Genomic DNA, 27387 nt, shown 5'->3' on the forward strand with positions numbered 1-27387 from the left:
AAATGTTTTTCAAGTTGCATATACAGAAAAACGTTAAAACTGTCAGTTATAGCCCTTGAAAAAACAAGGATTATAATGGGGAACCAGTAACCATCTCTCAGACTTCTGTTTATAAGAAATTCCCATATCATACTTATTTTCTCCTTTGGCTTTTTTTTTTTTTTTTTTTAATTTAATTTCCAAGGACTTCTCTGAAATTATCTAGCTTGTTTTTTTCACCTTTCAACCATTCTCATTGTTATGTGCTAGAAATGATTACCCTATTTTCTGACAGTCTCCATCAAAACTCAAAATTCATCAACTCAATGATTCTCTGCACTATCAGGGAAATTCTCACTTCCGTCTAGCAAGATATAACAGAACGTGTCCTTTTTTACTGTGAAAGGTATCCTCATGTAAAGAAGCAATCCCATATACTTAAGCACTGTCTGAGGGTGGGGTAACTAAAAAGAAGAAAAAAACCTGTCTGAAAAAGAGAGCTTCTCCTATCTCTGTTTTCTGCACTGATCTTACAGAATTAACACTGTGGTGCAATGAAAATAGGATTCTCTGCCTCAGAAATATTCTCAAATCCCACAGTCTTCCATGTACAATTGGGTCCTTCTGTTTTGATTAGTGAGAACTAAATATATATCATAAAACTAAGTATAAAATGTGCTCCATATACTTACTTCTCATAATAATGTCTCAGGGAAGAAAATCAGAGTTACATTCCCCAAGCAGCATCCTGTATTTTAACTAATAGCCTCGCTATCTCCATGCTCACCCATAGACAAGTTTAGAGAACAAATCTGATTATTTCTGAGCAACTGAGTGCTGGTACAAATTGAGATAGGAGTCAAGACAATTGTGTTACAATTTTCACAAAAACAACAGCATAGCTTGAATCTTTTTGCCCTGAAGTTTAGAGGATATGGTATACTAGCAGAATGGACCTTTTATATTTTCTCCATAAATATTCAAGCATTTTCCAGACCACCTGTGGTCAGTGCTACCTTAGGTTTGCTATTACATGGTTCTGGTTCGGCATTTGTGATGCACATCTCCCATAGGAATGACAGCAAAATGCTTTCATCACAGTCCTAAATTTCATATGCATGTGAAGTCTAGCATTTCAATACAATCACTTCATTATATTGGATATCTGTTAACATCCTGGTAAATGAAACATCAGGGCAATCTGGCAGAATTTATCCTTAACAGTATATTCCCCCAAGTTCCTTCTCTCATCAGAAGCAGATTCTCTTTTTTCTGTTTATATCATCTAGCTCCCTTCCTGCTATCTCATTTGGCATGAAGTTGCTAGGCAATTGAGGACTATGCCGTTTATGGCTGAAATTTTAATTAAGCATTGTATTCTTAAAATGGTGCAAATGTTCGCATCAACCAGTATGAATATTATGAGTCTCAGCATTGTTCGTCCAGAGCTGGGGATTTCAAAATCAGGCCAAGAAGATTGTGTGTTTGTACATACATGTTCTGTCTACAAAGGGCATTAACATGTTCCTTTCATTGGAAAAATACAAAGCTACTTAGCTTTCATTTTGCTTGCAGGTTAGAACAGCTACCATTCTTTTTGTGGTAGCCAATTAGCTTTAATTGCCTCTTTAAGCCTAGTCATGAATTACGGTAATAATAAAGGCAGATCCAGCTCTTTAGCCGTCGAGTATTTCAAACTGGTCTTATATGTATCTATAATCCACTGAACTTCTTTTTCAGGCTAGCCCGGATCTTAGTTCGCCTGCCTGCACTTAGGCTGATGAGCTCTAGCATCACCGAGGAACTGTTTTTCACGGGTCTCATTGGAAATGTTCCCATTGATAGCATAATCCCCTACATTCTCAAAATGGAAACAGCAGAATATAATGGTCAAATAACTGGCACGTCTGCATAAAGGGAACAACATAATTTGAGGGATGGAATTAAATTTCACAAAAAACATATAATTACAAAGTTAAAAGGGTAGTGTTTTGGTATGGGCAGATAATTCCAACTTGTTATCAGTTTCCTGACCCGAATTCTGCTTGTCTTTTTCTGATGCTGACAAAATTTAAAGCAGCTATTTAAAGACCTGCTATAGGACCTTTCCTGCCACAAGGAATATTTTTGATGCCTTTCATTTAAAAGGCCACAGATTACTGAACATACTTTTCACATGCTTTGTATTTAGAAACTATCAGTGGTTAAAAAGAGTTTTATAATATCAGAGTAGTAATTAAATTACTTTAAAAGTAAAAGGAACAGTATGTATATATTTAAAAATATCCTTAGAATGAATGTCTAGCAAATGCCAAGGTATAATACTAGCACTTTGTAATCACTTCTTGTCAGAGCAACGGCATCAACATCCTGCTTATGAGTATGGAAAATGAAAAAAATGCATATGTCCTTAGTCAAAATGCTAGTGATTTTTATAAAAATGTAAATGCTAAAGGAGACAATCATTTTATCTACAAAAAGTCACTTGCTGTTATGTTATGCATGAAATATTAGTGTGGATTCTTAAATCAGATATCCACATTATATGAAACTATGTTAAATTAGTGCAGTTGTTATATACAGTACAATGCAGTCATAGTGACTATTATGTGCTACAGAAATTCCCCACACTAGAGAAAAAAAAATATTTATCACAATAATGATTAAATATGCAGGTTCCTTAAAGTGTCTATTCAAACATAATCATGACAAATATTATTCTAAGAAGAAGCCTTTTGTCTTTGGGGAAGATCAGTCATTAATTGGAAGAGCAGTAATTTTCAAATAGAGCCATGTGATGCTCTTTGAGTTTGCTCTTTGTATGCTTCAAATTTAGTCCTCCTCTCTGGACTCTGAACACCCTCGTGATGTAGCCACAGGGTACAATTTAAGACCTGAAATGTATAGAACCTCTGGTTGTCAGCAAGAGTTTATTATAAAGCTCTCTCACTTTGTTTCTTCCTCCCTCTCTTCCCGTCTCTGAGCACTCCCAGTTTTGCAGTGTTCTCAACTTTCCTGTCACTCAGTTTGAAACCAAAATATAGTTAGGATTTACTGTCACTCATGTACAATTACAGTTGGTACTGATACACCATGGAGATGTAAAATGAACTACTTTTTAATTGTTTTGAGTGATGAGCCATCAACATATTTGCTAGTAGCACTGGCCACTAGTTGCTAGCATAGGTTTCATTTTAGTACAATTTATTATTACGGCTGTTCCGTATTTTAAAATCAAAGATTTTTTAAAAGTCATAGCAGTTAATACCTTCATCTGATCCTGGCTCATTAGATGCATTAATTATTTTAATTAATGCAATGTTAGAGGCATTCTTACTTCTGTAGTTTTATGTGACAAAACTTACCTAATGATAAGTTCGGCACTTTGATTTTTCTTCTGTTTTTGATATTTATTTAGAAACATCAACTAGGTTGGTGTTTGTGACTTTCTAGAGTCTAAATTGTAGCCAAAAGACCTTAAGTAACTTTAGATGAGGCTTCTAAAGTAACAGAAAGATCTTTTATACTTCATGATTGTTAGGTGGCTGAGATAGTACTTACTGTAACACAAAAGACTATTTAATTTTAGCTTCTGACTGCATTAAAGTCTTCTACAGTTACTATTTTTAGCACATTCAGAATCTTCTTTTCTCAGAAGGGTATTACAGAGTCCAGTATGCCTGCAGAGATTTGTAATACTGGACTTGTATCTCTCTCAGCTTTTGCTATAGCAAATGAAATTGTCATGTTGTCCATGTGACGGAAAGTCTGCTTTCTACACGTGAAGTCAGCTGGACTTTGGCTTCCAGTACCAACCATTTGATTGTAGTGCAACTGCTGTGGGATTGTGTCAGCACTTTTGCTGCACAGTCCTTATGCTAAGGGTATAAAACTTAAAAATTAATGGTGATATTAACATCAGAAACAGTAGCTATCTTGGAAAGACTAGTGGCTGCTTTTATTAAAATTTAAAATTTTACTGGGTTATGTCATTGTTCTACAAGAAGAATGCATTGAACTATTGTGATTTTTTTTATCGTCAAAAGGATTTTGGAACTTAATTTGCTTTCAGTATTTCATAAAAATCATTTAAACAGATAAGAAAGCATTTTAATGGTAAATGAAATATTCCTTAGCACAAAAACTAGCCATTGAAATACTTGGTTTTAAATCTCAATACACACCATCTAGCTTTTTCTTGACAACCATTATTTCAACTTCCAATTTTTCATGTAAAAGGACCCCATTTTCTGTGTGAAAATTTGTTTGTAATTTTTATTACTTGTGATCATAACAATTCAGAAAAGAAGATGAAGGCATTATAGTTTTTTGGGAACAAAGGGATCACATGAAATAAAATGTAAAATGCATGCCTTGCATTACATACATAAAACAATAAATATCATGCAGCTCTGTTTACAAATAAACTACGCTCCCCACAAATGTAAGGCCACATAATGATATCCTTGCTCAAACCCTGGTATTTACTTACTCTGCAAATAGTTATTAAATAGCTTATTAGGGATAAAATATTAATTTGTGTAAATTGAGTAACAACCATGCAATCCATAGTTGTGCATGCATTTAATAGATGAAATGAAGCAGTTCCATCTTTAAGATTTGGATACTACCACCTAGAAGCTATGAAGTCCCTCTCTGTGTAGCATCATTAACATGATTTGCTGGCTTGCAGAGGTCAGAGTCAAGCTACTTATTTCTGATGTCATTAACAAAAAGTATTCTTTCTAACTATACACTGTTTTGAATCCAAGACTAACATTTTGGATTGTAGAAATTTGAACATATGTGGATACCTGGGAAATTTCCTCCCCAGGGAATGGACTTTGTGCCTCCCTTCTTTAAACTTCACAAGGTTCCTGTTGGCCCATTTCTCCAGCCTGGCACAATCCTTCTCAGTGGCAGTAGGACCCTGTGATATAGACAGTGCAGCTGCACAATCAGGCAAGCTTTGCAATGTCTCTGCAGAAAATAGTGCAACACTGACATAGTTCTTAGAATTTCTGGGGTTTGTTCCATCCTTCCTGCAGTGACTGGAAGATGGTAACAGGCTAAGCTTAGTACCTTTACTGTTAAATTAGTTTAGTTTCTTTTCTCCTTTGAAAGTGCAAACTTTTCCTTATGAATATGGGACAGGAAAAATTTTTTGTTATTGTAACAATTATTGAAGAACTATTTCTTGAGTATTAAATATTGAACTAGCTTTTTTCATAGAGGTGAAATTTAAATGCTAAACTTGTTTTCACAGAACTTGGAGTCAAAGTATCACAGTCACAAAGTGATTCTAAGAAAAGTTCATCTCACGGAAGCTCTACTGAGTGCCAAAATTTATTCTCTTCAGAATTTTTGAGGTTCTACTTCTGCTGCTCTTGAAATGAAAATATTTTAACTTGGCAGAAATACAGTAATAAATTATCTGATTAGATTTATCTGAACCTGAGCAAATGCATATACTAGTCACAATCCATTCAGACAAATGTTAGAATTCTGTGCTGAGACTGGGGCATGATAATGAGGTAATGCAGGAAATGATAATGGGCAGTAATGTCCACTGTGCTTCATTTGTTTTCCAACTCTTTTGCAAAGGAGCTGGATTTGAATCTTGTAGATTAAAAGCATTTGGGACTAGCTTTGTCATAATGATTTTAATTGCCTTTGTGACCAATGTAGAAAGGTATACTCTTCCCTTTACCTATATTGGACTATAGAGTCAGAACTAAGACCATGTACAAAAGTGATCTCTCTCTGCCTATTTACATTGCTTATAAATTAGCTGCAATGCTTTTGGTGTCTGTGGAGTTACTCTGGCATGAAACTGGTAGAAGAGGAAAAAATTCTCTCCAAGGAGAGGTCCTTCTAAGAAGTCATACAAGGCTTTTTTTTAGCTGCCTTAAAATATTGCATTATTAAGAAGGCTTAGTTTTCAGAGCACTCTGGGGAAAGAAACTATTGTTGCTCTCCACTGATTAGTTGGTGTCATTTGCCAAGTCTCCTTTCACCATCTTCTGAAGTTCCTGGACCGCCAGACAGCTGCAATGCCTCTGGTGAGGAGCTCTGGCTCCAGGTCTGTGTGCAGAATCCAGAGGCTCTGCATCGCCATTACAGTTCCTTTGGAAAAGCCACATTCTGAGGCTGCCATAGGGAAACCAAGTCAGAGCTGAAGCTCCCAGGTGAAATCGGTTTTCTGACTCTTGTTTCTCCTTTGGCAGAGACTGTAAAACACCTGTGTTTGTTGGTTTTTTTTATTGTTCTGTATAGTACACAGGATTCATAGATTCCTGAATTATTTCATTCAGGATACTGCAGGTGTCAGTAGATTTTCCTGCCCATTAAAGTTCAGACAGTTGTTAGGATTCTTTCCTGATTACCTGCTGTTTAATTAGTAAAAGGCAATTAGAAAAGAAAAAAAAATATAGCATCCAATTGGCATGACTAGCAAAGGGTTTCAGGAATACAGTTTAACCAGGAAGACAGAACTGGAAATGAGTGGGCTGAGGGTACTGCCCAAGCAGTGACAAAGCAGCTTCCTGCACTAACAGCAGCAGTCAGGTTTGAATCAGGAGGAGTGAGCAGAACTGGCAAGTCAGTCAGACACATAGGTGTACCAGGCCATACCTACTGGATTATGCCATCCTGAAAAGAACAAAAATGTTGATTTTCTGTTTGAGATCCCTCTCTTCCTCTCCAGTTACTCTTAATAGTGCAAAACCAGGGGAGGTTGGGGTTTTTTTCACCTACTCTTGTCCATAAGAGGAAAAGAAGAAATGCCAGCAAACACAGGCAGGTTCCCACCTGTTCCCAGGGTTTGCCACACTGGCCAGAGCTTTTGCAGTAGTGGCTCTGGTGATAAGCATGACCAGCTGTGACAGCAGCACACAGCAGCTGCAGTCCTAACACCTCCAAACATCCAGAAGGGTCAGCCAAATGAGGACATGGTCACCCTAGAGTGAGGGGCAGAGGAAGGACAAATTGCCAGCATCTACTAGATCTCGAATGACAGGAAATTAGTTTAGAAACAACTTTATATGAAAAATTACCAAGAGGGGATGGCAAAAGAGAGACAATGAAAATATTTACTTTTTGCACTTTTTAAAAAATTCTAAAGTTCCTGAGTCATTTTAAAAGTAAATACTCCTGAATTAAGTTCAGGCTTATTGTTTGATGCCATTAACCCTTCTTGTTAGTTAATGTTACAACCCTACTTCAGCTACAATCAGTGTTAACAACATATGGGAAATTGTGCAAAAAAGAAATCAAAACATTATTTATACTCGGGTTACAAGTTAACGTAAAAGTCTTTGTAAAGTTTAGATGCTCCAAGGTTAAGCATCTAATGTTTAGATTTTTTTTATTGCAAAGTCATACTAAGTTCATCACAGGTAATACTGTTGTAATGTTCTGTAATTTCCACAACCTGTTCTCTGAGTTACATGAATGCTTTGAAAATGGCTTATTATTGTTAAATTCCTGCCTGTCTTCTTTCTTTTTAAAGGGTTTGATAGAGTTGTACACATCTATTTTGTGCCTCCCGCCATTGTGCATTTCTGCATGTTCAGTTTTAGAACTCACTCGAGCAGCTGATGCATATGTACATAGCTGTATGTATGTGCGTATGAATGTACATGTTTATACCTCTCTGTCCAAATATATTCTGTACAGTGTATAGAAAATGTGTAGTGTATGTATATATGTACAGATATGGAGCCATTATTCATCCATTCCATGTGCTAAATTTTTTTATTAATTTGCTTATCCAGAGCTTCCTAATTTGGTGAATCCTCACAAATGTCAGAGCTTTGCACCTTTTTTCTAAACCAGTCTGACTTCACTATTTGCTGTTCAAAACTGACAAATATATTCCATGAATTTTCTGGCTTTTACATTATTCTCCTTACCTTTTCTCATTTGACTTATAGAGGTCTGCCAGTAATAGTTAATTGAGCATATAATCCCTGTTAAAAATAATGACTAAATAACTATGTCATTAACTAAAATGACATAAACACTAACCTAAAATACTTCCCTGCTCATTATATACTCATCCTCTTCCAGCCTCCTGAGATACTTTTGTAAAGTTGTATTTTTTGTGAAGCCTGGTAAGAGGCTGATATTTTAAGTCTTCATCTATGGTGAACTGAAAGTAAACCAAGTTGCCATTTATACTGAACTGCAGCATAGAGAACAGGAGGTAATGGATGCTGTTTAATAAATCAATATTCATATTGTCACAATGATCACATTAAATCAACCTGTGAGTTAGAGACTCTGCTATGCTCAGCGAAACAGCAGTTCTGGTTCAATGGTAATTAAAGATTAGGGACATTGCAGGTAGTTAATTTCTTAGCAAGCATCAAGACATCTTCAGTATTTTCACAATGCATTTCAATTGTATATTCACTTTCCAAAGTTCTTCTCTTTATTTTCCAGCCTAAACTAAACACAGCTAGTTGTTTGATTTAGTTGTCAGACTAATGTCCCATTCCACATTCTGCCCTTTCCTGGGTCTGGAATTTGTGCAGCTCCTGCACTGCCTGTGCTCCTGCACTGTGACAGTCCCACTCTCCATCTGGGACATGGGCACATGGTTGGGAAATGAGATGTGAAGACAATATCTTATTCATAATGAGGACTCAAACATATACATTATGAAAGTATAAACATGTCTTGTTCTCCTTCCCTTTTGATGAAGTTAAAAAGGAAGCCTTCCTTAAAGTACATCTGTTAACTGTGGGTTTTTAAAAAAGCATTTCACAGACCCTGCAGGACAGTAGTTCAGCAAGTCTTGTTTCTGCCATTAGAAAGGTGAAGTAGAATTTTCTGGGCATTTACTTCCACCTTTTGTATTCACTGTGGCAAAGACTTGTGTATATTTAATCAGGTAATGAGACACCTATCAAAAAAAAGGAACTTCATGCATGCTTGAAGTGAATCACAAGTCTGAGGAAAGTTTGCTGTGGAAAATGCTGAGAATGTTCTCTTTCTTGGTGTATTGGTTAGTGAACATTCACAAGCTTTTATTTAAAATATAGGAATAAACCTATAGCATTTCAAAACCTTATTTCTGCAATTTTCAGCAGGAAAAATATTTAAATTAATGTCAAAAATTTCTGTGACAGGTGCTCCTTCATTGGTGTATGGATGATTGGTGCTGTTTGAATGCTTGCTTTCCTCTTTAAAGATGAATAGAAACCTGAAAGTCTGTTAAAGTCATTGTACTTTGGGAACAGTTATAAAGTTTAGGAAGCCAACTGGGGCATTAATCAAGATTGAATCTGTTTAAAAATTCAACTGTGAATTCAGGGAACAAAAAGGGCAAAGTTCAGTAAAACTGAGTGTACCATATCCACATTTGAATTGTTTGTATTCTGAAGGACAAAATGCACTCAAATTTAGTGGCAATAAAGGCTCTGCAATAGTAAAAGAGTTCCATTTTACGGTATTTTGATGATTGCAGGTTAAAGTAGGACTGAATAAATTTCAAACAAAAAGCACAGTCTTTCAGAAGAAAACATTTTACTTATGGACTGTATAAGTTTAATTTTTCATATACGGAATCAAGATCAAATGTTGGAATATTTTTTAATAGTTAATCTGTACTCTGAAATACACTGGAAGCCAGTGGTCATAGTTTCCTAACTGAAAACTGCACGTTATTGGCATATTAGGGAGTGCTGAGCTCCTACAAAAACAGGAAATTTTTATAAGAGGAAGCATCTACTTTCAGTTCCTTGGGATATTTTCTGGAAGTCTCTGTTCCTTATAATTTAGAAAACTATTGTTTATGTTTATTTTTAAAACTGCAAAATTGTTGGCTTCTCACGGCTTCTTTTGTGAAATCAGTATTGTTGTGTGTGATAACATTTAAAAATAATAGCATGTTCTTTTTTTAAACTAAATTTTATATCCAAACAATGTCTTCAGTCACAAAGAGGAATTTGCATTGTTGTGTTTGTATATAGCGTATTGCAGTGCATGATTTTGCTTATGCATCTTATTAAATGCTGTTGTGTCATTATATTGTTGCGGTCAATAGTAGTAGCTAAATGAAGTTTCTACCATTAAAGTGAATTACAAATATAACTGCATTCTTGAATTTTATTTTGAAGTTCATTTAATTTCCTTTTGAATAGGAGCTGTCTAAGCCAAATACATAGTTTACAATCTTTTAGGGAGAAACAGCATTTTGACTTCACCACAGTGATTACCTTAGGAGAGATTTAAACCGGGTCTGGAATAGAAAAAAAAATCCCATTAACTTACTGACTCCAAGAAGCTTCTCTAGGAGTAGAGAGGGCTTTTCCTAAGGTTTTAATTCATCTTTTAGTAGCCCCAAAGCTGTCGCTGCTGTGCGCGGGGCCCCTCACAGGCCGGGCCCCTCACACGGCCGGGCCCCTCACAGGCCGGGCCCCTCACAGGCCGGGCCCCTCACACGGCCGGGCCCGGGCACACCGCGCGCACTGCGCGGGCACTGCCGGGAGCGCGGGCGGCGGAGCCTCCAGCAGGGGGCGCGCGGGAGCGCTGCCGCCCCTTCCGGCTGCCGCCGCGATGCCGATGAAGGGCCGCTTCCCGGTGCGCCGGACCCTGCAGTACCTCAGCCAGGGCGACGTGGTGTTCAAGAGCTCGGTGAAGGTGATGACCGTGAACTACAACACGGCAGGAGAGCTGAGCGAAGGCGCGAGGTGAGCGCGGGGCGCGGCGGGAGTGCGAGCCGTCCCTGCAAAGACGCCAGGGCTTGCGCGGGCCGCGCCCTCCACGGAGACAACGGGCCAGCCCTTGTGTGATTTTCTCTTTCCAGGAAGTTCGTGTTTTTCAACATCCCCCAGATCCAGTACAAGAACCCCTGGGTGCAGATCATGCTGTTCAGGAACATGACGCCCTCGCCCTTCCTCCGCTTCTACCTGGGTAGGTCCCGCCAGCCGCGGGGGCCGCAGCAGCCGCAGAGCAGTGGCTGGGTCGCAGCGGCAGCGTCGTCACCGCTGCCTTTGTGCTGTTCTCACTCGGCCCTGCCTCGGCTGCAGCGGGGAAAGAAGCTGCTTGATCGGAAAATAGCTTTAGCCGTTAGCCGCTCCCCTAAACTCACCCGCATGGAGATTTCGCTTTTCCACGTAAAACACTGTATTGCGCGTTAACCGCAGAAGGGAAGCAGATCCTTCATTCGTGTGCGTTTAAAGCCTCTGTAAACGGCAGGGGGAAGTGGTATAATTTGGTACATTATTACGAATTTTTGTTGACAGACAACGGAGAACAAGTTTTGGTTGACGTGGAAGATAAAACCAACAAAGAGATAACAGAGCACGTTAAAAAAATCCTGGGGAAAAGCAAGTAAGTAGCATGCAGTAAGCTAACGAATCATCTAGTATACATAATAAAAACTTTTCCCAGATCAAACTGACACGAACGAGGTAAAGTTCTCAAGGTAGGAACTGGAAATCCATCTTTCTAGGCCCAAGGGAGAGGAAGTATTGCAATTCAGACTTCTGATAGTAACAAACGGATCTCTTTTTCTAGAGAAATGCTTGAAAAAGAAGAAAGAGAAAAGAAAAAACTATCACATCCAGCAAACTTTGGGCCCAAGAAGTATAATCTGCGAGAATGCATGTGTGAGATTGAAGGCCAAGTTCCCTGCCCTGCTTTTGTACCATTGCCCAAAGAGATGAGGGGAAAATACAAAGCTGCTATGAAAAATGAGGCATGAGCCTCAAGATCTCAAGTCATGCAGCTGATTTTCCTCAGGGCTAGAAAATGAAGGAGAGACAAGAATTCAGTGAGAGACAAGAATTCAGTGAGAGACAAGAACCAACAGTTCCTGGGAACAGGAACAAGCAAGTTTATTCAATACAGACAACTGCCTTATAAGCCTTCTTACAGCTACAACTAGAATAAGTGAAAAATAAATAAAAGTTAAAACTGGCACCAAAAAAAGCTGTGGTTCTACAAAGTATTGCAGTCAACACTGAAAAACAAAATTACTAGAGTCTTATTTCTTATTTATGCCTGCAGGTAACCAGTTATGGCAAAACCAAGATCATGTTTTCTTTGGGATAGAGAGGCTAGACTAAAAAGTTAAATCTTAGAAGCAGTGCAGAATTACATAATTTCTAGAAAGTGGTGCAAAAGTCCATACTGTACTAACCAAAGACAGCCAAATGTAATACAACTCCAGTCTCAACTGAATTTTCCTAATTTACATAGTTACTAATCAGAATCAGTTCAGAGTTTCATTTCCAGCAAGATACAACTTTTGTAGTTGATACTGCAGCTCTGAGAAGCACAGCTCAAGTCAGGAGCATCAGCAGGAAAGAATGGGAAAATTGGTATATGAAAGGTAGGTTTTACAGTTATCAAAAAAACTCCTTCTGAATCATCACAGCTTCTGCCTCACCAAACAATTACACCATACCTGTAATATGTATAAATGCGATAAACTGTACTCTCCTGTAGAGACCTTTATGTCAGGCTTGTATGTACAAGTCGCTGTAGAACTGTATTGCAGCATTTTTGAACTCTTGTTTGAATACAAAATTTCATACTGATTCAAGCATCCTGTACAAATTGTCAAGGACAAACATAACACAAAATAAACATGTTGTTTTATTTCATCTCTTTTTACAAAATTTTCATACCGAGTAGTGCATGCAATTGTAACAAAAGTCAATGCTAATTAGTTATTGAGCTTTATGCTTAAGCCGTCTTCATTCCCTTGTGCCTTGCAAGCCTCACAGCAGTCCATATACCAGCAAAAGTCTTCACTTTGCAGATGATTTTAGTACTAGCTGTCTAGTCTATCACATTTAACACTGACAAAGATCATGAGGTATGCTAGTGTTATTTGCTTGTAAAAATAATACATTACATATACAATAAGAATAGTTACTAGTGTATTAGCCAGAAAATATAAACAAGGCGGGATAGTTGCAACAAGGAAAAAAAGCACTTTTTAATGTGAAAGCTGAAGCCACTGAAACATTTTTTCACGCTGATACCTAAAAAAGCCTCAGGTTAGAGTGCAGGAAGCAATCCTGACTAGCAACCAAGTCTATCCTAAATAACTGCCTTATCCTATCTTGCTTAAATATTCCAGGGATTCTGTTTAGCTTTCAACAGTTTTTGGTACCTTCATGAATCTGATGCCAAGCACCTATGTTCTGTCAAGACCTTTCAGAATCCTCTGTTGTTCTTGGTGCAGAATAACACCTGGGGACTCAGCCAGCTCTAATAAAATATAAGAACTTCATGGTCTTAAGCCAACCTCTTCTGCACACCTTTCAACTCCAGATTCAGGCCACGTCAGACAGACGATCAGGTATCCCTGACTGGCTGGTCTGAGTTACTTCAAACCCCTACTAGTGGTATTAAGTGAGATATAGGTGGTTTGGTCTTTTTAAACAACAGTTCCACAAACCCCTACCTCCACATACAGCTAGGAACAAGAGTACCTGCTCTGTCTCTGTCTCTGGAGACAGAGCTACTTGTCTCCAAAATCTTAAGCAGTGCTGGGATTACAGCTATGGCAATATCAGAGACATACTTAAAAGATATATCCCATTACACAGAACTTCACACTTCTAAGCCCACTACAATTAGTGCTATACAGTGTGATCTGCCTGATTTTCCCCTATTTCAGCCTTAAACAAAGAAACCCTTTAAGATTAACTCACCACCACCACCACTGGCTGCAAACTGATGCCTGCTAATAGGCCTGTGCCTCTCAAAGATAAAAATCAAAGCAGTTCAGATTCCATCCTTTTCAAAAACCCTGCATTTGCCCAGCTGTTGGCCCTCCCACATCACAAGTACTAGCTGTCACCTGGCCATCCTCCAGGCCACAGGATCACAGATCTTCAATCTGAAGTTCCTTATTTAAAACAGGTATGCCTGATTCTCATAAAAACTGAGGGGAATCTAAAATGAGAGAGAATTGTCATTTGGCACTATTGCAGACACAGACTTAGTCTCCCAGCTTTCACAAAATTCCAGTGGCATCTCAGCTTTCCATGATAAACAAAATTTTTTGTTGCTTGGGTTAGGTGCTGGTTTTGGGTGCTACAAAAAAGTGTTCCAGACTCACAACAAACGTGACCATTCTGTGACCCAGAGGATTTAAAGGAATGTGTAGACTCCATAATGTAATTAGCAACTGGAGGTTCACCCTTTATATTACAGTTAGAAGTGGTGCTGGCCTCATCTCCTTTCCCTGAAAATGAGCAAATGCTTGCTCCCATGTGAGCAGGTCTGCACCCAGCATGACGCTATGACACCATGGTTTGCACTCAGAGCAAATGGGAAACCAGCAGTGATGAAAAGAAGCATCCAGATCTTACTTGAGCATCTTCATACAGACACTAAAAAGTCACTCATACAAAGATCAGTTAAAAAGTTCTTCTCAGTCTTAGGATCCCTTTTATGTATTAATTACCATTGCACAAACTTGATCTGTGAGCCTGTACATTCAGCACCCAGGAGAATCACAGCAGCTCTTTAACAGCACATTGCCAGAACACCATTAGTAGTTCAACTACCCTGGGTCAGGCGAGTGTAAGAAGTTTTAGAAAAGTTTTCATCTCTTTTTAGTCAAAGCCACACTTGAAAGGCCAACACTACAACAGAAAGCGGGAAAGAGGGCAAACCAACGTTCCAACCACTTCCACATCATAGCTCCATATTAGCACTTAACCCCTGGACAAAAATAAGCATTCCATAAGACCAGTTAGCAATAAAAGTGCTGTAAAAAGTTATTTTAAAATTTCTTACTCTAAGCTTTTGAGACCAGCAGCATTTCTCACTAATTCTTTCTTCAAGACTGTGTAGTAGTGGCAATGTCTAAATGAAAGTGCTTTAAAGTCAGGATTCTCCCAATTCCCTCGTGTCATCTGTACTCCTGTCTGTAAGTATCTGCTTTACCTTCCCATATTTAACAGCAGACTGATTTATTACACAGCCCTGTTGCTGCTTCAGCAGTTAGATTTCTCCTTCTGCTTTGCTAATGTGTACTTCAGTTCCTTTAAGTTCTCTGTCAGTACCTCCACCTCATCCAGTCGTCCACTGTGTTTGGCATCAAATATATAAGCTTTAATATTATCTATCTGTTGGAGAAGTAGCTCTTCCTCTATAGCCTCCTCTCCAGAGATCTCACTGCCATCCTCCACTTCAAAGGGATTGATAGAGGATCCCTCTTCAAATGGATTCCCTGGATTCCAACTGCTCCCAGGCTTTTCAAATGGATTTTCATCCTCTTCAAAGGGGTTTGAAGTACTGCCAGGTGCTCCATTACTTTGTTCATCCTCCTCCTCACTTTCAAATGGATTATACTCTTTTTTATCACTTTGCTGAGCAGTGTTAGAGAAAGAAACCACTGGAGATACGTCTTTGGCAAATGGGTTACTGGGATCTTCCTCCACCTGAGGGGTATCTGCTTCATCCTCAAAGGGGTTTAGACAGGCTGGCTGATCCTGGTCTTTGTCAAACTGTGGGACATTCTGGTGTTTGAGTGTGAAGGTCAAGTGCTCTTTAGCTGGCAGCTGCTCAACAGCAGGAGTTTCAAAACTTGTGTCCCCTTTGGTACAAGTAACATCCAAATGCTGTTTGACTTCTCTGAAGTCTAAGGAGCAAGTCCTTGAATGCTGAAACATGAATCTATGGTGCTCTCTTTCCCACTCCTTTTCACGAAGGACCTGAAGTTCCTCCCTCTGTATCTCCTCCTCTTCTGCCTGTTTTTTAGAAAGCTCAATAGCTTTCAGAGTTTGCTGCTGATCATATTCATCCTGAAGCTGCATCAGGTTCTCTTGCAATGTATGGACCTCATCTATCCTATTAGCTGCCTTTGCTTGCTTAATAAAGGATGTAATATTGTCAATCTGCTGAAGAAGTGGGTCTGCTCTCTCGCTCTCTCTTGAAATGCTAGATGTGGGTAACCAGCCTTCAGATTTTCTAACTGTTCCTTTTTTTACGTAAGTTTCATCACCATTAACTGCAGATGCAGATATGGAGATAAACTCCTCCTTTTCCTCTTGTTTCCCCTGTGTTTCAAGAGCAACCTAAACCAAAAAAACATGTAGTAAGAAAACACCATGAGCTTGAAAAAATTCATTCTAAGTATCCATAGGTACAAGTTAGCTGATCTTAAGACATTGCTGGCTGAAGATAAAAGGGATCAGGTACCATTTTGGTTACTTTGCAGGAGATTCTTCCTTTCATACCATTCCTTGAATGCTTCCCATGAGTTTGTGATGATACTGATGAAAAACCCATGACATCTGCCTCTACAAACCTGAGGCAAAGTAGGAGCAGCAATTCTCTTTATAGAGGAAAAAAAAAAATGCAGCTGTGCAAGGGGTGGTCTAGATTGATTTAGACATTAATTGTATTACATATGACTACAGCAGACACCTGTAATAGAACATATAGTGTTTAAGGTCACTGATTTCACTGGCTTTTAGAGTGGAATGATTCTTATTTCTCAACTTATACCTCAAGATAAAGTTAGCTTTAGTTTATAACTAATGATGTCCTCCCTCCTAAAGGAAAAAGAGCCTCTCTCCCTGCAGAGGCATCCTTATCCTTGTATGTCCTTTCCTACCAACAGAACAAGTTTCCAAATTCTACTTAAGTGAATGAATTCCTGAACCCAATTCCAAAGTCAGTGTAAACTAACACACTCACTTCAGGGCTTGCTCTGCACGCACAGTAGCAGAAACAGCCCATGCACCCATGTCCCTGCTGCTCTCTAGTAGCATCCAGCTCTGTGCCCACCTACTTCTGTTCTGGAAAGAACAAATCAGCAGCTAGGCAAAACCTTGGAAAAGGGGATGAAACAATATGGATGAAAAAATAACAAACTGAAATCCAGTGTTGAACACAACTACTCATATCCACAGAGCTCCCAGGATTATATCTATGAGAAGGTCTGGTACAAGACATAATAGATCCCAGCTGGTCTTACCATATGCAGTCTTTTCTTCTTCAGTTCTTCATACTGATCCTTGGTTGGCAGGGACATTAGGCCAAGCAGTTTTTCCTGGCAAAAATTGAAATATTTACAGTGTTGCTTGAAGGTATTCAGCCCATTTTTCAAGTCCTTGAGAAGAGAGATACTACCAGCAGAAACCATACAAACGTATCAAAAATGCTTCTGTACTGCAGTTCCTGCTGCAGGTCTGCCACAGCTACACTGCTGGGTGGGCTCACACCTCAGCAAGAGGAAGAGCCAAGGCTTACACACCTCTTGCGTTCCCCAGGCCCAATGCTACTCTGAGTACAAGATTTGTGTTCAAGACAGCTTATTTAAGGCTACCGTAAGTTGTTAGGGGAACTACAGAAAATGTAGAAAACGTAAAGAACTAAGTCTCCTGTCAAAAGAGTTTCAAACCACAGGGATGCCTGACAAAGAAAACGCTATCTTAAATGTACATTCATCTCACATCATATGCTCTATTTACCTGAACAAAAAGTGTAGCTGAGTATCTTATCATCCGCTGAAGTTGAAGTATTTTAGGATGAGGTTGAGGATCTTCATGCAAGCCTAGACTCAAAATCTTCTTACTGAATCACAGAAAACGTACAGCCTCATCAGTTCAAAAACAAGATCAGGAAAAATGCCAAAAAAGCAGAGAGACAATATTGGGTGAAAAACTTCTGACGTTCTTTTAGATAAACAGTTTTGGATATTACAATTTGTAACACCTTCTCTTCCCAGCCTTGGAAAAACAAAGAAACCCCAAACAAACAATTCCTTCCCCCGAAATGGTGCTGCTACTTGTTTCCTCTATGCTACTTGTTTCCTCTATGCATTCCTACCGTAAAGGAATGCATGAATTTTAAGGCTGAAGAAGAAAGTAGAAGTTGGTAGTGTACAGGAACAGCATCTATCTTTTCAAATGCTGTTTTCAACTAAGCAGACAAATTGATCATCCATATAATCAGTAAAGTTGTAACAGAGATACATACATGCTGGGGGGAAAAGGGAGAGAGTCTTTTACCTTAAGGCATCTATAAATTCATACATTTTTTGAATCTCCACCCTCAAGTCATTAGCATGATCAAGGTTGTAGGCTGTCTCCCCAGCACTAAGGAATAAACAGAACTTTACTGTAAGTCATGCATCCAGTTAACAACATATACAACACTACTAGTTAGCCCAAGATGACCAAGATTCAACAATGGTTAAGAACTGCTAACACCACAGGGCTAAATGATTTTATTTCAAGCTCCTATTTTAAAAACCTTTTTTTTTTTGTGACAGGAGTGGAAAACTATAATAATTTTGTGAACATGAACACTTCATAAGAGATAACTGTATTTATGATTAAATACAGTTATTTAATGATATATATTATGATTATTACTTATAATATGACTTACTACTCTAGGAGAAACTGTATTCTAACACAAAAGTGCCACTCTACACGTAATATCTAAAATATACACATGCTTAGCAAATGTATCTATTTTGTGGAGATTGTGGTAACTATACCATTAAAGCACAATACCTCCACTAGCATTTGTCAGAAAGCAAAATACTATGCTCAAAAGGGTGTAGTATTTAAGATGCCAGTAAATGACTGTCCAGAGGGGGACACAATCTTTACTAGAGTCTCCACTTTTTATTGATAGAAGGAATTAGGACTTAGTGGGGAAAACTCTTCATGAATTTTTAGTGTGCATGCCCTTTTGTATCACAAATATAAATTATAAGAACCACTTTCTCAAAAGTAACTTCACTATCCATAGTGAATTTCCAGGACACATTACTAGTCAGAAATCTTTAATTTCACCCATAACCAGCCTGTTGTTTTCTGACATTTACTTCCATTATCCAGCACATCTGTATTTTTACTTTTCTCCAGCTGCCAAGCCACAAAACCCAATCTTTCATGAATTCATGACAAAAAGTAGTAATATCTTAGTACATTTTTCACCTCCTGTACTTCTTTCTTCCTATTGCGAGGAGTGCTTTTGTAAAAACACTCTTGTTACTATTTTTTCTACAACCATTAGATCTAAAGGACAGGTATAGTAATATTTATTAACTTTAACTTTTCAAAAGGAAATGCTTCCTAGTCAAAGACCAATGTGTGTATTTCTCTCACTATGCCAGCTAAAAGTATAACCTGACAAACTCTTGCAGACAGAGTTGGAGAGACTTAAGTTACCCCAGTGAGAGAATATACTGCAAGAAATTATGCACAAAACTGAAATACAAGAATGTTGCTTATCCACTACAGCACAGGGTACCCAGGTACACTCAGAATAACTGCCAGGTGAAGGTGCTTTACACAGAACAGATGGAAAGCGTTCTAATGATCTGCTCCTGCTGGCACTCCTTGGAAGCCAGAGCATCCCAGCTGAGGACAGCAACAGCCTTCTGCAGCTGTTTTGAAGAGGCCCATTTACACAAAAACTGTAGCCTTGTACTTCCTTTTTTTGCAAAGATGATGTGTCAAAGTGTAATAATAGTGCCTCACTGGGAAGTGCCTTTAAAATAATTAACAACTCAAACAACTCTATATGTTATCATTAATAATTAATTCAGTACAACTTTCTTTGAAGAGCATCCAGAAGACAACAGATAGTGAAACACTGATGTTTCTTTTAATTTGCACACTCTTGCAGCCTTAGTACACCACTTCCTTACTACTTCCCACATTTAAAGGAAAAATACATGTATTCAAAAACATAACCAGCAATGCTTACTTCAGTGATTCTGCCATCCTTATGTATTCTGGTGCCTTCTGGTCAACCTTCTCCATGCAGAGTCGGAGTTTCTTGTTATAATATGAAAACAAAATGTATAAAAAAAGAATTGACATTAAAACAATACTGCAAGAACATGCTGATATGAATATTTTCATGCTGCTTGTGCAGATTTAAAGTTAACATAATGAAAGGCACTTTAACTATTCAGGATGACAAGACTCTCCAGTTACCTCCAGAACACATATGGCATTGTCAAGAACAGAGAAAGACTCACTGTACCCCTGCAAGGTGGACTTTGAATCGAGAAGCTGTTTGAATGGATGACCTGGACAACTTCTCTTCACCAACAAGAGCACCAACAAGAACTCCCATAAATACTAACGCGGGGAGTTTGTGGACTCTTCTGAAAGGGTATCTGGTGATCATCAGTACCTGCTGCGAAGGACATTTGAATATAATGTCGATAAAGATGGTTCAAAAAATGCATTTGCCACCAGCGTAAGGACAAACAGTGGTGACATCGAGTCCCATGGTTCCAGTGCAGCCCACCAATCAAATGCACACCATATTATTCACTTGCTAAATAAGTTCACAAATTTAAGAGAGAGGCATGTCAGAACTAGTTCCAGATGATAAGCATGAAGATGCATTTACAAAGATGTATGAAGTTAATGTGGGCCATAAATGCTATATTGCAACTGATTCCAACATTTCAGATATGTCTTTGTTACATGGTATACACACCCAAAAGTCTCTTCTAACACAAGTCAGCATTAAATCATAAAGTAAGAGTTTAGACATGAGGTAGCAAGCCAAAAGTCAAAGTAGTGACCACTGCAGAATATACACTATAGCACAGGGCTTGACTTACCTCATAGAGTTTCACAATCTCTGGTGTGTATTCTTTCTCATCAATCTGTTGCTCTCTTTTCAACAGGGTATCTTTGCAGTGCTGACAACAACGGATTCGTTCATCATCCTTCTCATCCAGAACAGAGCTCGCGCTGCTTATGCTGCTAATGCTGCCTCGGCGGGAGCCATGGACACTGCTGGGGGAGGAGTTCGGGCTCGTATGAGAACCCAAGGCCTCTTTGCTGGCACTAGTGAGTTTGCCTAAAAATTATACACAGGTAATTTTACAGTAACTGGAGAAGCCAACAGATTTTACCAACACAAACAAACTGCCCTTTAACAGAAACTTGACATTCAGGTGGTACTAGAAAACCAGGTTGAAAGTCTGCTGAAAGACATGTAAGGTTTGCACGACAAACACAACTGCAAGTCAGGATTTGGGTCTTCATTGCAAATCTTGCTGCATTTAAAACTAGCTAGAGAGCAGACTGCTAAGCATCACCTACTTTGTTTATGCCTAGAAGCATAAACATTCTCATGTTTGAGCCTGCACAAAACAATGTGTAGAACAGGTATGATAACGGTGTCTAGCATTGTGCCTGATCACGCTGAAAGGCACAGTTAATGTCATTTATCTCCACAGAAAATACAGTCTCCTCTCCAGTGCACCAGATGAGAAAAATAAAAGTTTAAAGTGGTTCTTAAAGGCCTATACATGAATTGTTGTCCCATGGTCCAACATTTGGACAACACAGACAAACTGGAAATATCCACAGTATTTTTAAATGTCAAGAACCTTGGCAGTTCCTAAAGTTAATAGCTCCATACTTATAGTACTTAGTAGAATAAATAATAGCTATATTTATCAGGAGTTACTACTTTTTTACTACTTACTATTTATTTACTTACTATTTACTATTACGACTATTACTTCTAGTAAATTTTTCAGTGTTATACAACAATTCCAAATCTGAAGAATGAACAGAGACAAAGGAGAAATCATTCCTTGTATTCTGTTTCACAGACATGTGTCTGCATGAAACTGAATGCAAGTTTTCTGCAGAGGCAGACTATTACCAGCATATATTTTTCTAATGGCAAAAAGCCAGGATGCACCCAAAGTGAGCTAAGGAAAAAAAACAATTAACTCTATGGTGCTTACTTGCCAAAGGAAGACTGACAAATTCCATGCACTTCTTGCACATAATAGACCCACAAAGGCGGCAGTGGTGACGTCGGTTTCGGATACTGAACTTACTGCCACAGTCTGGGCAAAATGGAACATCCTGATCACTGACCCAAGGCACAACAGACTTCTCTATAGCTGTGAGCAGGAATACACACCATGTAAGTATTCAATTAATTCCTCAGCTGGTTAAACTATAGGGGCAAATAGTCTCAAGTAAGCTCACACTAACCTCTTATTTTAGCTGACTCAGTGTTTGCTCTGTCAAATGATGTAAGCTGGTAGAAGATAAACAATATATTTAAGAAAATTACACTTTTGCAAGGAAAAAGCCCAACACAACTCAGCCCAACAAGAAAAAGAAACCTAGCATTTTTAAGAGAGTTTCAGCTGGTTTTGCACCAGACCTATGCAACTTTCACATTTTTTTCTAATTCCATATTCATACCAGTGATAGACAACTGGTTTTTTCAAACCTGTACAAATCAGCACATTTTGGACGTAATCCTTATTGCAGCCAACATTACTGAATCTGAGCCAAAATGCAGGTGTACTATTGGCAGATTTTGAAGAATGAGAAGCTGGAAGAATCATGACAAAAATACTGGGGAGCAATTTAGTAAAGTAAAAGATGGAGAAAATAAAACAGGGGAACAGATGGTTCTTGAAGCATGGAAGTAGCATCTTGTGGAAGTAGCCATCTTCAGCTTGAAAATGGTGCATAGAACCAGAAATCATACCCACAGCACAGGGCCAAAACACACGCAATACTCACGGTAATGTGTAAAAAGAGTCATAGTTTAGTATCCTTTATATTCCTAGATAAATGGGCACACTTCATACTGAAATATAATTTTTTTAATCCAGGAAACATTTAGAAAGCTGGAATATTAAAAAACACCAATTTTACCTTTTCTAACCTTATTATTAACTTATTGACTTCAACTACATAGTGATCAATCCTGGCTGCTCGGTGTTTCTTGAATTCAGAAAGATGGCTTCTCATAGCACCTGCAGAGATAACAGAAAGTTGTCCTGGTCACCCAAGTACTCTGTATGGATTTAAATGCCACTTGAAAGACAAATGTCTCTTCTTTTCACCATTTATTTCTCAGGTTCAAATTCAATTTTAAAGACTCTAAGATCCCTAAGGTTCATCTTCTCAACTGTCATCAAAAAGCAGTTCTCACTTCTCTAATGTTCATAAACCTTCTCCCTAAATTTATTCTTAGCTAATATTTACACTATGATTGTTGCTCAAGTAGTTACAAATTCAAAAGTAAAGTAATATACAGAACTCAGACGCTGCAGACCCAAAGGACTCAGTCCTGGTCTGTCAGCACCACAGTGGAAATTTTCCCTTGATCCACAAGAGATGGTGCTGCTTCCTTTTCCAAAAATAACCATAGTATTTCAGTTACAGTATAGGCAATTGCCAATAGCAGTATTTATTATTACAGTCTCAGTCAGCTTATCCTTGAAATTATAAAAATGTATATTTATATTCAGAGAAATGGGGTTTGTTTGTTGTTTCTTTTAATTTGTTTTTTTTTAAAGTAAGGCCCCTTTTAACAAGAGGTGATCGCCACCTCAAATCCAAGGAAAAAGCTGGAAGTTTAAATCAATAGATAATCTTTTTGTCAAACATACGAAGTAACAACTACGTAAGTGTAGCCCAAAAGCTGGAGATTTTATATACTTCTAACTTAGCTATTAATTGGTGTATTATCTGTTTTGTAAAGTCACAAAATGAAGCTAGTTGCACAGAGGTGAACACAGATTAGGCAGATCTCAGCAGCAGCACAGGCACAATGACACGACAAACAGCTACCTGAAGGGTAGTTTGAGTACTGATTCTATACACGTCTTTTCTTCTCCCTATTAACTGTGTTTTTGTCACACTTCACCCAATGCAGACAGGCTGCTCAAAGTCAATGTGCAAACCATAACCCTGTGCTAACAAATCCAGCACAGACACAATTCCAAGCCACTTCAGCAATACTGTAGCACTTTCCCAATTCAGATCAAAAGTTATCCCCACTGTGTATTGCTTTCTAGCTGTCCTACCTACTTCCTGGGGCTCCCACATGTATGGATCTACTCCACCATAGCTGAATGACTCATATCGTTCCTGAGATCCAGAATCAGTTCTGTCATCATCTTCTTGTTTCAGAAATTTCTTCTTTGCTCTTTTGGCCTTCTGGACTAGATCTGAAAAAGATAAACCCAAGTTATCTAACATATCAGGTAGTAACCAAATATTTGTAATGTGAAGGCGGTATAGAATATTCCTCTTTTAGCAGAAATCTTTTCTTTGATAAGTTTATCCTCAAAACATTCTTAGAACCAAAATGCAGTTCAGACCACCACAGATGACACAAAATGCCCTCTGTTGTCTGTCATAAAGCAGCATGATGTCCTAAGGACAAGACAGTAGATTAGAAAATTCGACTGAGGGACTTCACTGTAAAACAGCAACGTCTTAAACTATGGGTCCTGACTCACAGCACAAGGCATCATGTAGTTTTATCTTAATTCTCATAATTCCCAATTATTTTCTCCAGATTCAAGGATCTTCAACACATTCCTTGTCTTATTGCACAAACTACAAATTTCAGTGTGCTTGTACACATAAATAATTTTTACAGTATTAAACAGCCCACTGTTAGGGCTAGGGTTTCACCAAGAAAATTGATTAATACTTCAAATTCGAGTCTATCTCAAGAAAAAAAAAAAATCAAGACTGTCAGGCCACCATTGCTAGCATACTATAACAAAACTAGAAAGGAAACACACAGAATTATCACCAAATTTTAAACATTTTCCTCTCAATATAAAATGACAGTGTACACAAGGGGGTAAAAAAGGGAAGCATCTTAGTAAAATAAAATTCAAAGAGATTTTCCAAACACTACTGAAAAGTGGAAATCCATAACAGACATGGAACAATCCCAGCATCTCCTGCCAGCTCCACCACCCACATGCATTTCCATGTCTTCCCAACAACAACCTTTCTTAACTTCACACTTTAATTGCAACCACAGTTTTATTTACTGTCAAAACAAGAAATTAATGAACTGCAACCTAGCAAGTAATAGAGACTCCCCATATTCTCCCAGTCTTCAAGTAATTCTTGGGTATTCACTGGGTTACAGTATAATTTCGAGTTTTCAGATAAAAACAAATAAAAAACCCGAAAAGGTCAAGAGTAAAAATCGTGCATAAAATCAGACATTTGAAGAGCGATGTCCTTCAGCGCCTGTTTTAGAATCAATTTACGGAAAGTATCGGGAGGAGGTAAATACTATGTTTGTCCCAAGGAGATTTATGGAAGAATGGAACTGGCATGCCTCGCCTGTAAGTCCCTTCAATTAATATTTTATTACTGTCAGACATTGAGGAGCACTCGAAGTACGAGCGGGAATCTCCCTCCCACTGCCAAGCCGAACGCATTTACCACGGCCGCCCTTACTTCGGAGCTGCGCCCTGACGTCCCGGTCTTCGCCCGGGTGCTGCTCCTCGTAGTGCGCCTGGAGCTGCCGAAACGCCTGGAGATCCTTCAGGCACAGCGGGCACAGGAAGCCCTCTCGCACTTCGGTCGGGTCTCCGAAGGCCGCCGGACAGCCCGACGCCATCGCGCCCGCGTGTGCTGCCCTCACCGGCTGCAGGGATGCGGGGGCCGCATCGTCGTTAGGCACTGCCTGAAACGAACCAGGCCAGCGCCGTGCGACCGGCGGCGCAAGATCGGGGCGGGAAGGGCCCGGGCTGGGCGCGATCCCTCCCCGCTTCCGCGCCCGCTCCCTCCGCGGCCCTGCCGCGCCCCCGCGCAGGCCCCGCCCGCGGCAGGCCAGCGATCGCGGGCGAGCAGGGACAGGGGCGGGGTTTAAGGCGCACCGCCCGCAGCGAGGAGGCCGGCGAGGGCTGCCCCGCCCGCCTGAGGGACCGTGGCCCAGCGACAGCCCAGGTATGGCTGGGGAAAAGCCCAGGGCCGAGGCCGCCTCACCTCAGCGCTCGTGCGGCCGATGGCTGTCTCCAAAGCAGGGCGGCCGCGTCCCGTCCCGGCTGCCGGGAGCGGCTGAGGGCGGAGCGAGTGCTGAGCCATCGATGAGAGGAAAGGGCGGGGACAAGGAGGGCTAGTCCGACACTGGGGGGGAGGCTGCCGAGCGCAGAGCTATCGATGGAGGTTGGGGGCTGAAGCGGAGTACCGGGGGTCGTTTCTTCCGCGGCCAGGACCGCTCGCTGTGTCCAGCTGCCTTGCAGTAGGCCCCGGTAACACGTCCCAGAGGTGCGGTGACAGAGTCTTCTCCAGGACGGAACGACGCTGTCACGTGGGGGACGCGCGTCCCTCCGCCGCCCCTTCCCTCCCCGCTGCCCTGGGACGGTTCCCACAGCCCTGGTGGGTCTGTGCTGTGTCTCTTAGCTGCTGAGCCCGCTCTAGAGGAGTGACAATAGTGTTGTCAGTATTAACACGCTTAACGTTCCCTTTCCAAGCCCACCGTGTCTACTTAAAGGAACTGTCCCAAAACTGCAAAGCAGAACAGCCGGAGATGTACTTAGCCACAGACGGAGCCCCGGAATCCCACTACTTGCCTCCTGACAAAGAGCTGTGTAAATCAACGGCAGGGCCTTTCAGTATCCCCTTTCTGATGCCAGCTTTTTGTTTCGTTTCCGCTGGTAAAAGTCCCTTCTCTCACGCACTCCTAATCAAATGGAAACAGTAGGAGTGTGTAACCACACTTCGGCTTCATGTGTTAGGATTACAAGCTCTTGGAGGCAGAGATTTTCTTACATGGCAATGCTTTTTACGCTTGAGTCCTGTCCATTAACAGTAGATTTTCACTCATCATGCCCTGCTCTTCTACCCTCCGGGTTAAGTCCTTCAAAGCCTTTTCAGCACGGATCGAGATGGGCTGGGGAGGAACAGAACCAGCCTGAGGCTCAGTGTCTTAGAGGATTCACCTGCTGTGGTGTCATCCCCCTGGATTTCCTGGAGCCGGGGGTTTTCCTGGGAGTGAGCCATGCTTGTGCCACCTGAGCCATACCTGTGCACCTGAACTACCTCGGTTGTTCCTTGCCCCTTTTGTTCTCTGTTGAGGCCACTGAGTTACAACTCGCTGAACAGTGAAAGAACGATACAGCGATACACGTGTCTCTGGAAGACCTGCAAGATCTATGGAAGTGCAGAGCTCTTGGGGAGGTTTCCGTTGGTATTTCAGTTTTCTGGTTCCTGTTTCATGTGCGTGATTTGTCGCGAGTGTGCAGGGAACGGGCAGAAAAAGGGGTGGGTGAAGGATGGGAGACGTGGCAGTCACTAGATGGCACGACAAGCACGCCTTAGAGCAGCCGAGGGCCTGGGGGGGGGGGCATTTGCTGTAAGGGTTTTTTTTTTCCCCTGCCTGTGATCTGTGAGCCCTGTTGACCCGGGCACTCCATCCTCTCTTGCCGTTCCCGGGTAGTAAGAATCAGATGTGTAAGGAAAGCAAGGCTGTACAGAACAACGAGATCTTTCCTCAACGCTGTCTCTACGCAGCTTCAGTAACTGCTCTTTTTCAAAAATAAAGTCTTAAAGGCTAATTAAAGTGGTAAATACAACAATTGACGTCTGGTAGCCTCCTGTTGGGATACAAACCATGCAGTGAGGACTGCCGGCAGTGAGTTGC

General features: G+C 40.1%; 3 protein-coding genes and 1 long non-coding RNA gene across 44 annotated transcripts in view; 2 read left to right on the forward strand and 2 right to left on the reverse strand.

Moving 5' to 3' along the window:
• Positions 1-10074, forward strand: part of NR2C2 (nuclear receptor subfamily 2 group C member 2) — a 36943-nt gene extending 26869 nt beyond the window's left edge. For 29 of the 38 annotated variants that reach the window (XM_086846158.1, XM_086846152.1, XM_086846161.1 and 26 more), the window contains one exon: positions 1720-6408. In XM_086846158.1, the coding sequence (XP_086702284.1) occupies positions 1720-1894 (175 nt within the window). In that variant the 3' untranslated portion in view covers positions 1895-6408. Of the gene's footprint in view, positions 1-1719 lie in introns of all 38 variants that reach the window. The other 9 variants (XM_086846181.1, XM_086846178.1, XM_086846179.1 and 6 more) reach the window with 1 other exon arrangement.
• LOC111934898 (uncharacterized) overlaps positions 1-10497 on the reverse strand; it is a 24049-nt gene extending 13552 nt beyond the window's left edge. The window contains exon 1 of the long non-coding RNA XR_002867487.2: positions 10258-10497. This is a non-coding gene — a long non-coding RNA (uncharacterized LOC111934898). The remainder of the gene's footprint in view (positions 1-10257) is intronic.
• Positions 10067-12596, forward strand: MRPS25 (mitochondrial ribosomal protein S25). Its single transcript, XM_023935655.2, has 4 exons — positions 10067-10676; positions 10793-10899; positions 11232-11319; positions 11506-12596. The coding sequence occupies exons 1-4, from the start codon at positions 10543-10545 to the stop codon at positions 11690-11692; spliced, it is 516 nt and encodes a 171-aa protein (XP_023791423.2). The 5' UTR covers positions 10067-10542; the 3' UTR covers positions 11693-12596.
• On the reverse strand, positions 12566-26163 carry RBSN (rabenosyn, RAB effector). 4 transcript variants are annotated; one of them, XM_086846122.1, is made up of 13 exons: positions 25731-26102; positions 25200-25428; positions 23795-23938; positions 22638-22738; positions 21960-22005; positions 21704-21865; positions 20561-20802; positions 19969-20124; positions 19687-19757; positions 17973-18059; positions 17433-17535; positions 16937-17011; positions 12566-16031 (listed from the first exon to the last, which is right to left on the reverse strand). In XM_086846122.1, exons 1-13 carry the CDS (start codon positions 25827-25829, stop codon positions 14949-14951), a joined length of 2598 nt encoding a protein of 865 aa, XP_086702248.1. In that variant the 5' UTR covers positions 25830-26102; the 3' UTR covers positions 12566-14948. The 4 variants fall into 4 exon arrangements, with proteins under 4 accessions (XP_086702248.1, XP_023790804.2, XP_023790805.2 ...); XM_023935036.2 differs by having other exon boundaries at positions 25200-25389; positions 25731-26047; XM_023935037.2 differs by lacking the exon at positions 19969-20124 and having other exon boundaries at positions 25200-25389; positions 25731-26163.
• Positions 26164-27387: the final 1224 nt, after the last annotated feature.

Source organism: Cyanistes caeruleus, chromosome 11 (genome assembly GCF_971803275.1).
Source record: "Cyanistes caeruleus chromosome 11, bCyaCae1.hap1.1, whole genome shotgun sequence".
Classification (NCBI taxonomy): Eukaryota; Metazoa; Chordata; class Aves; order Passeriformes; family Paridae; genus Cyanistes; species Cyanistes caeruleus.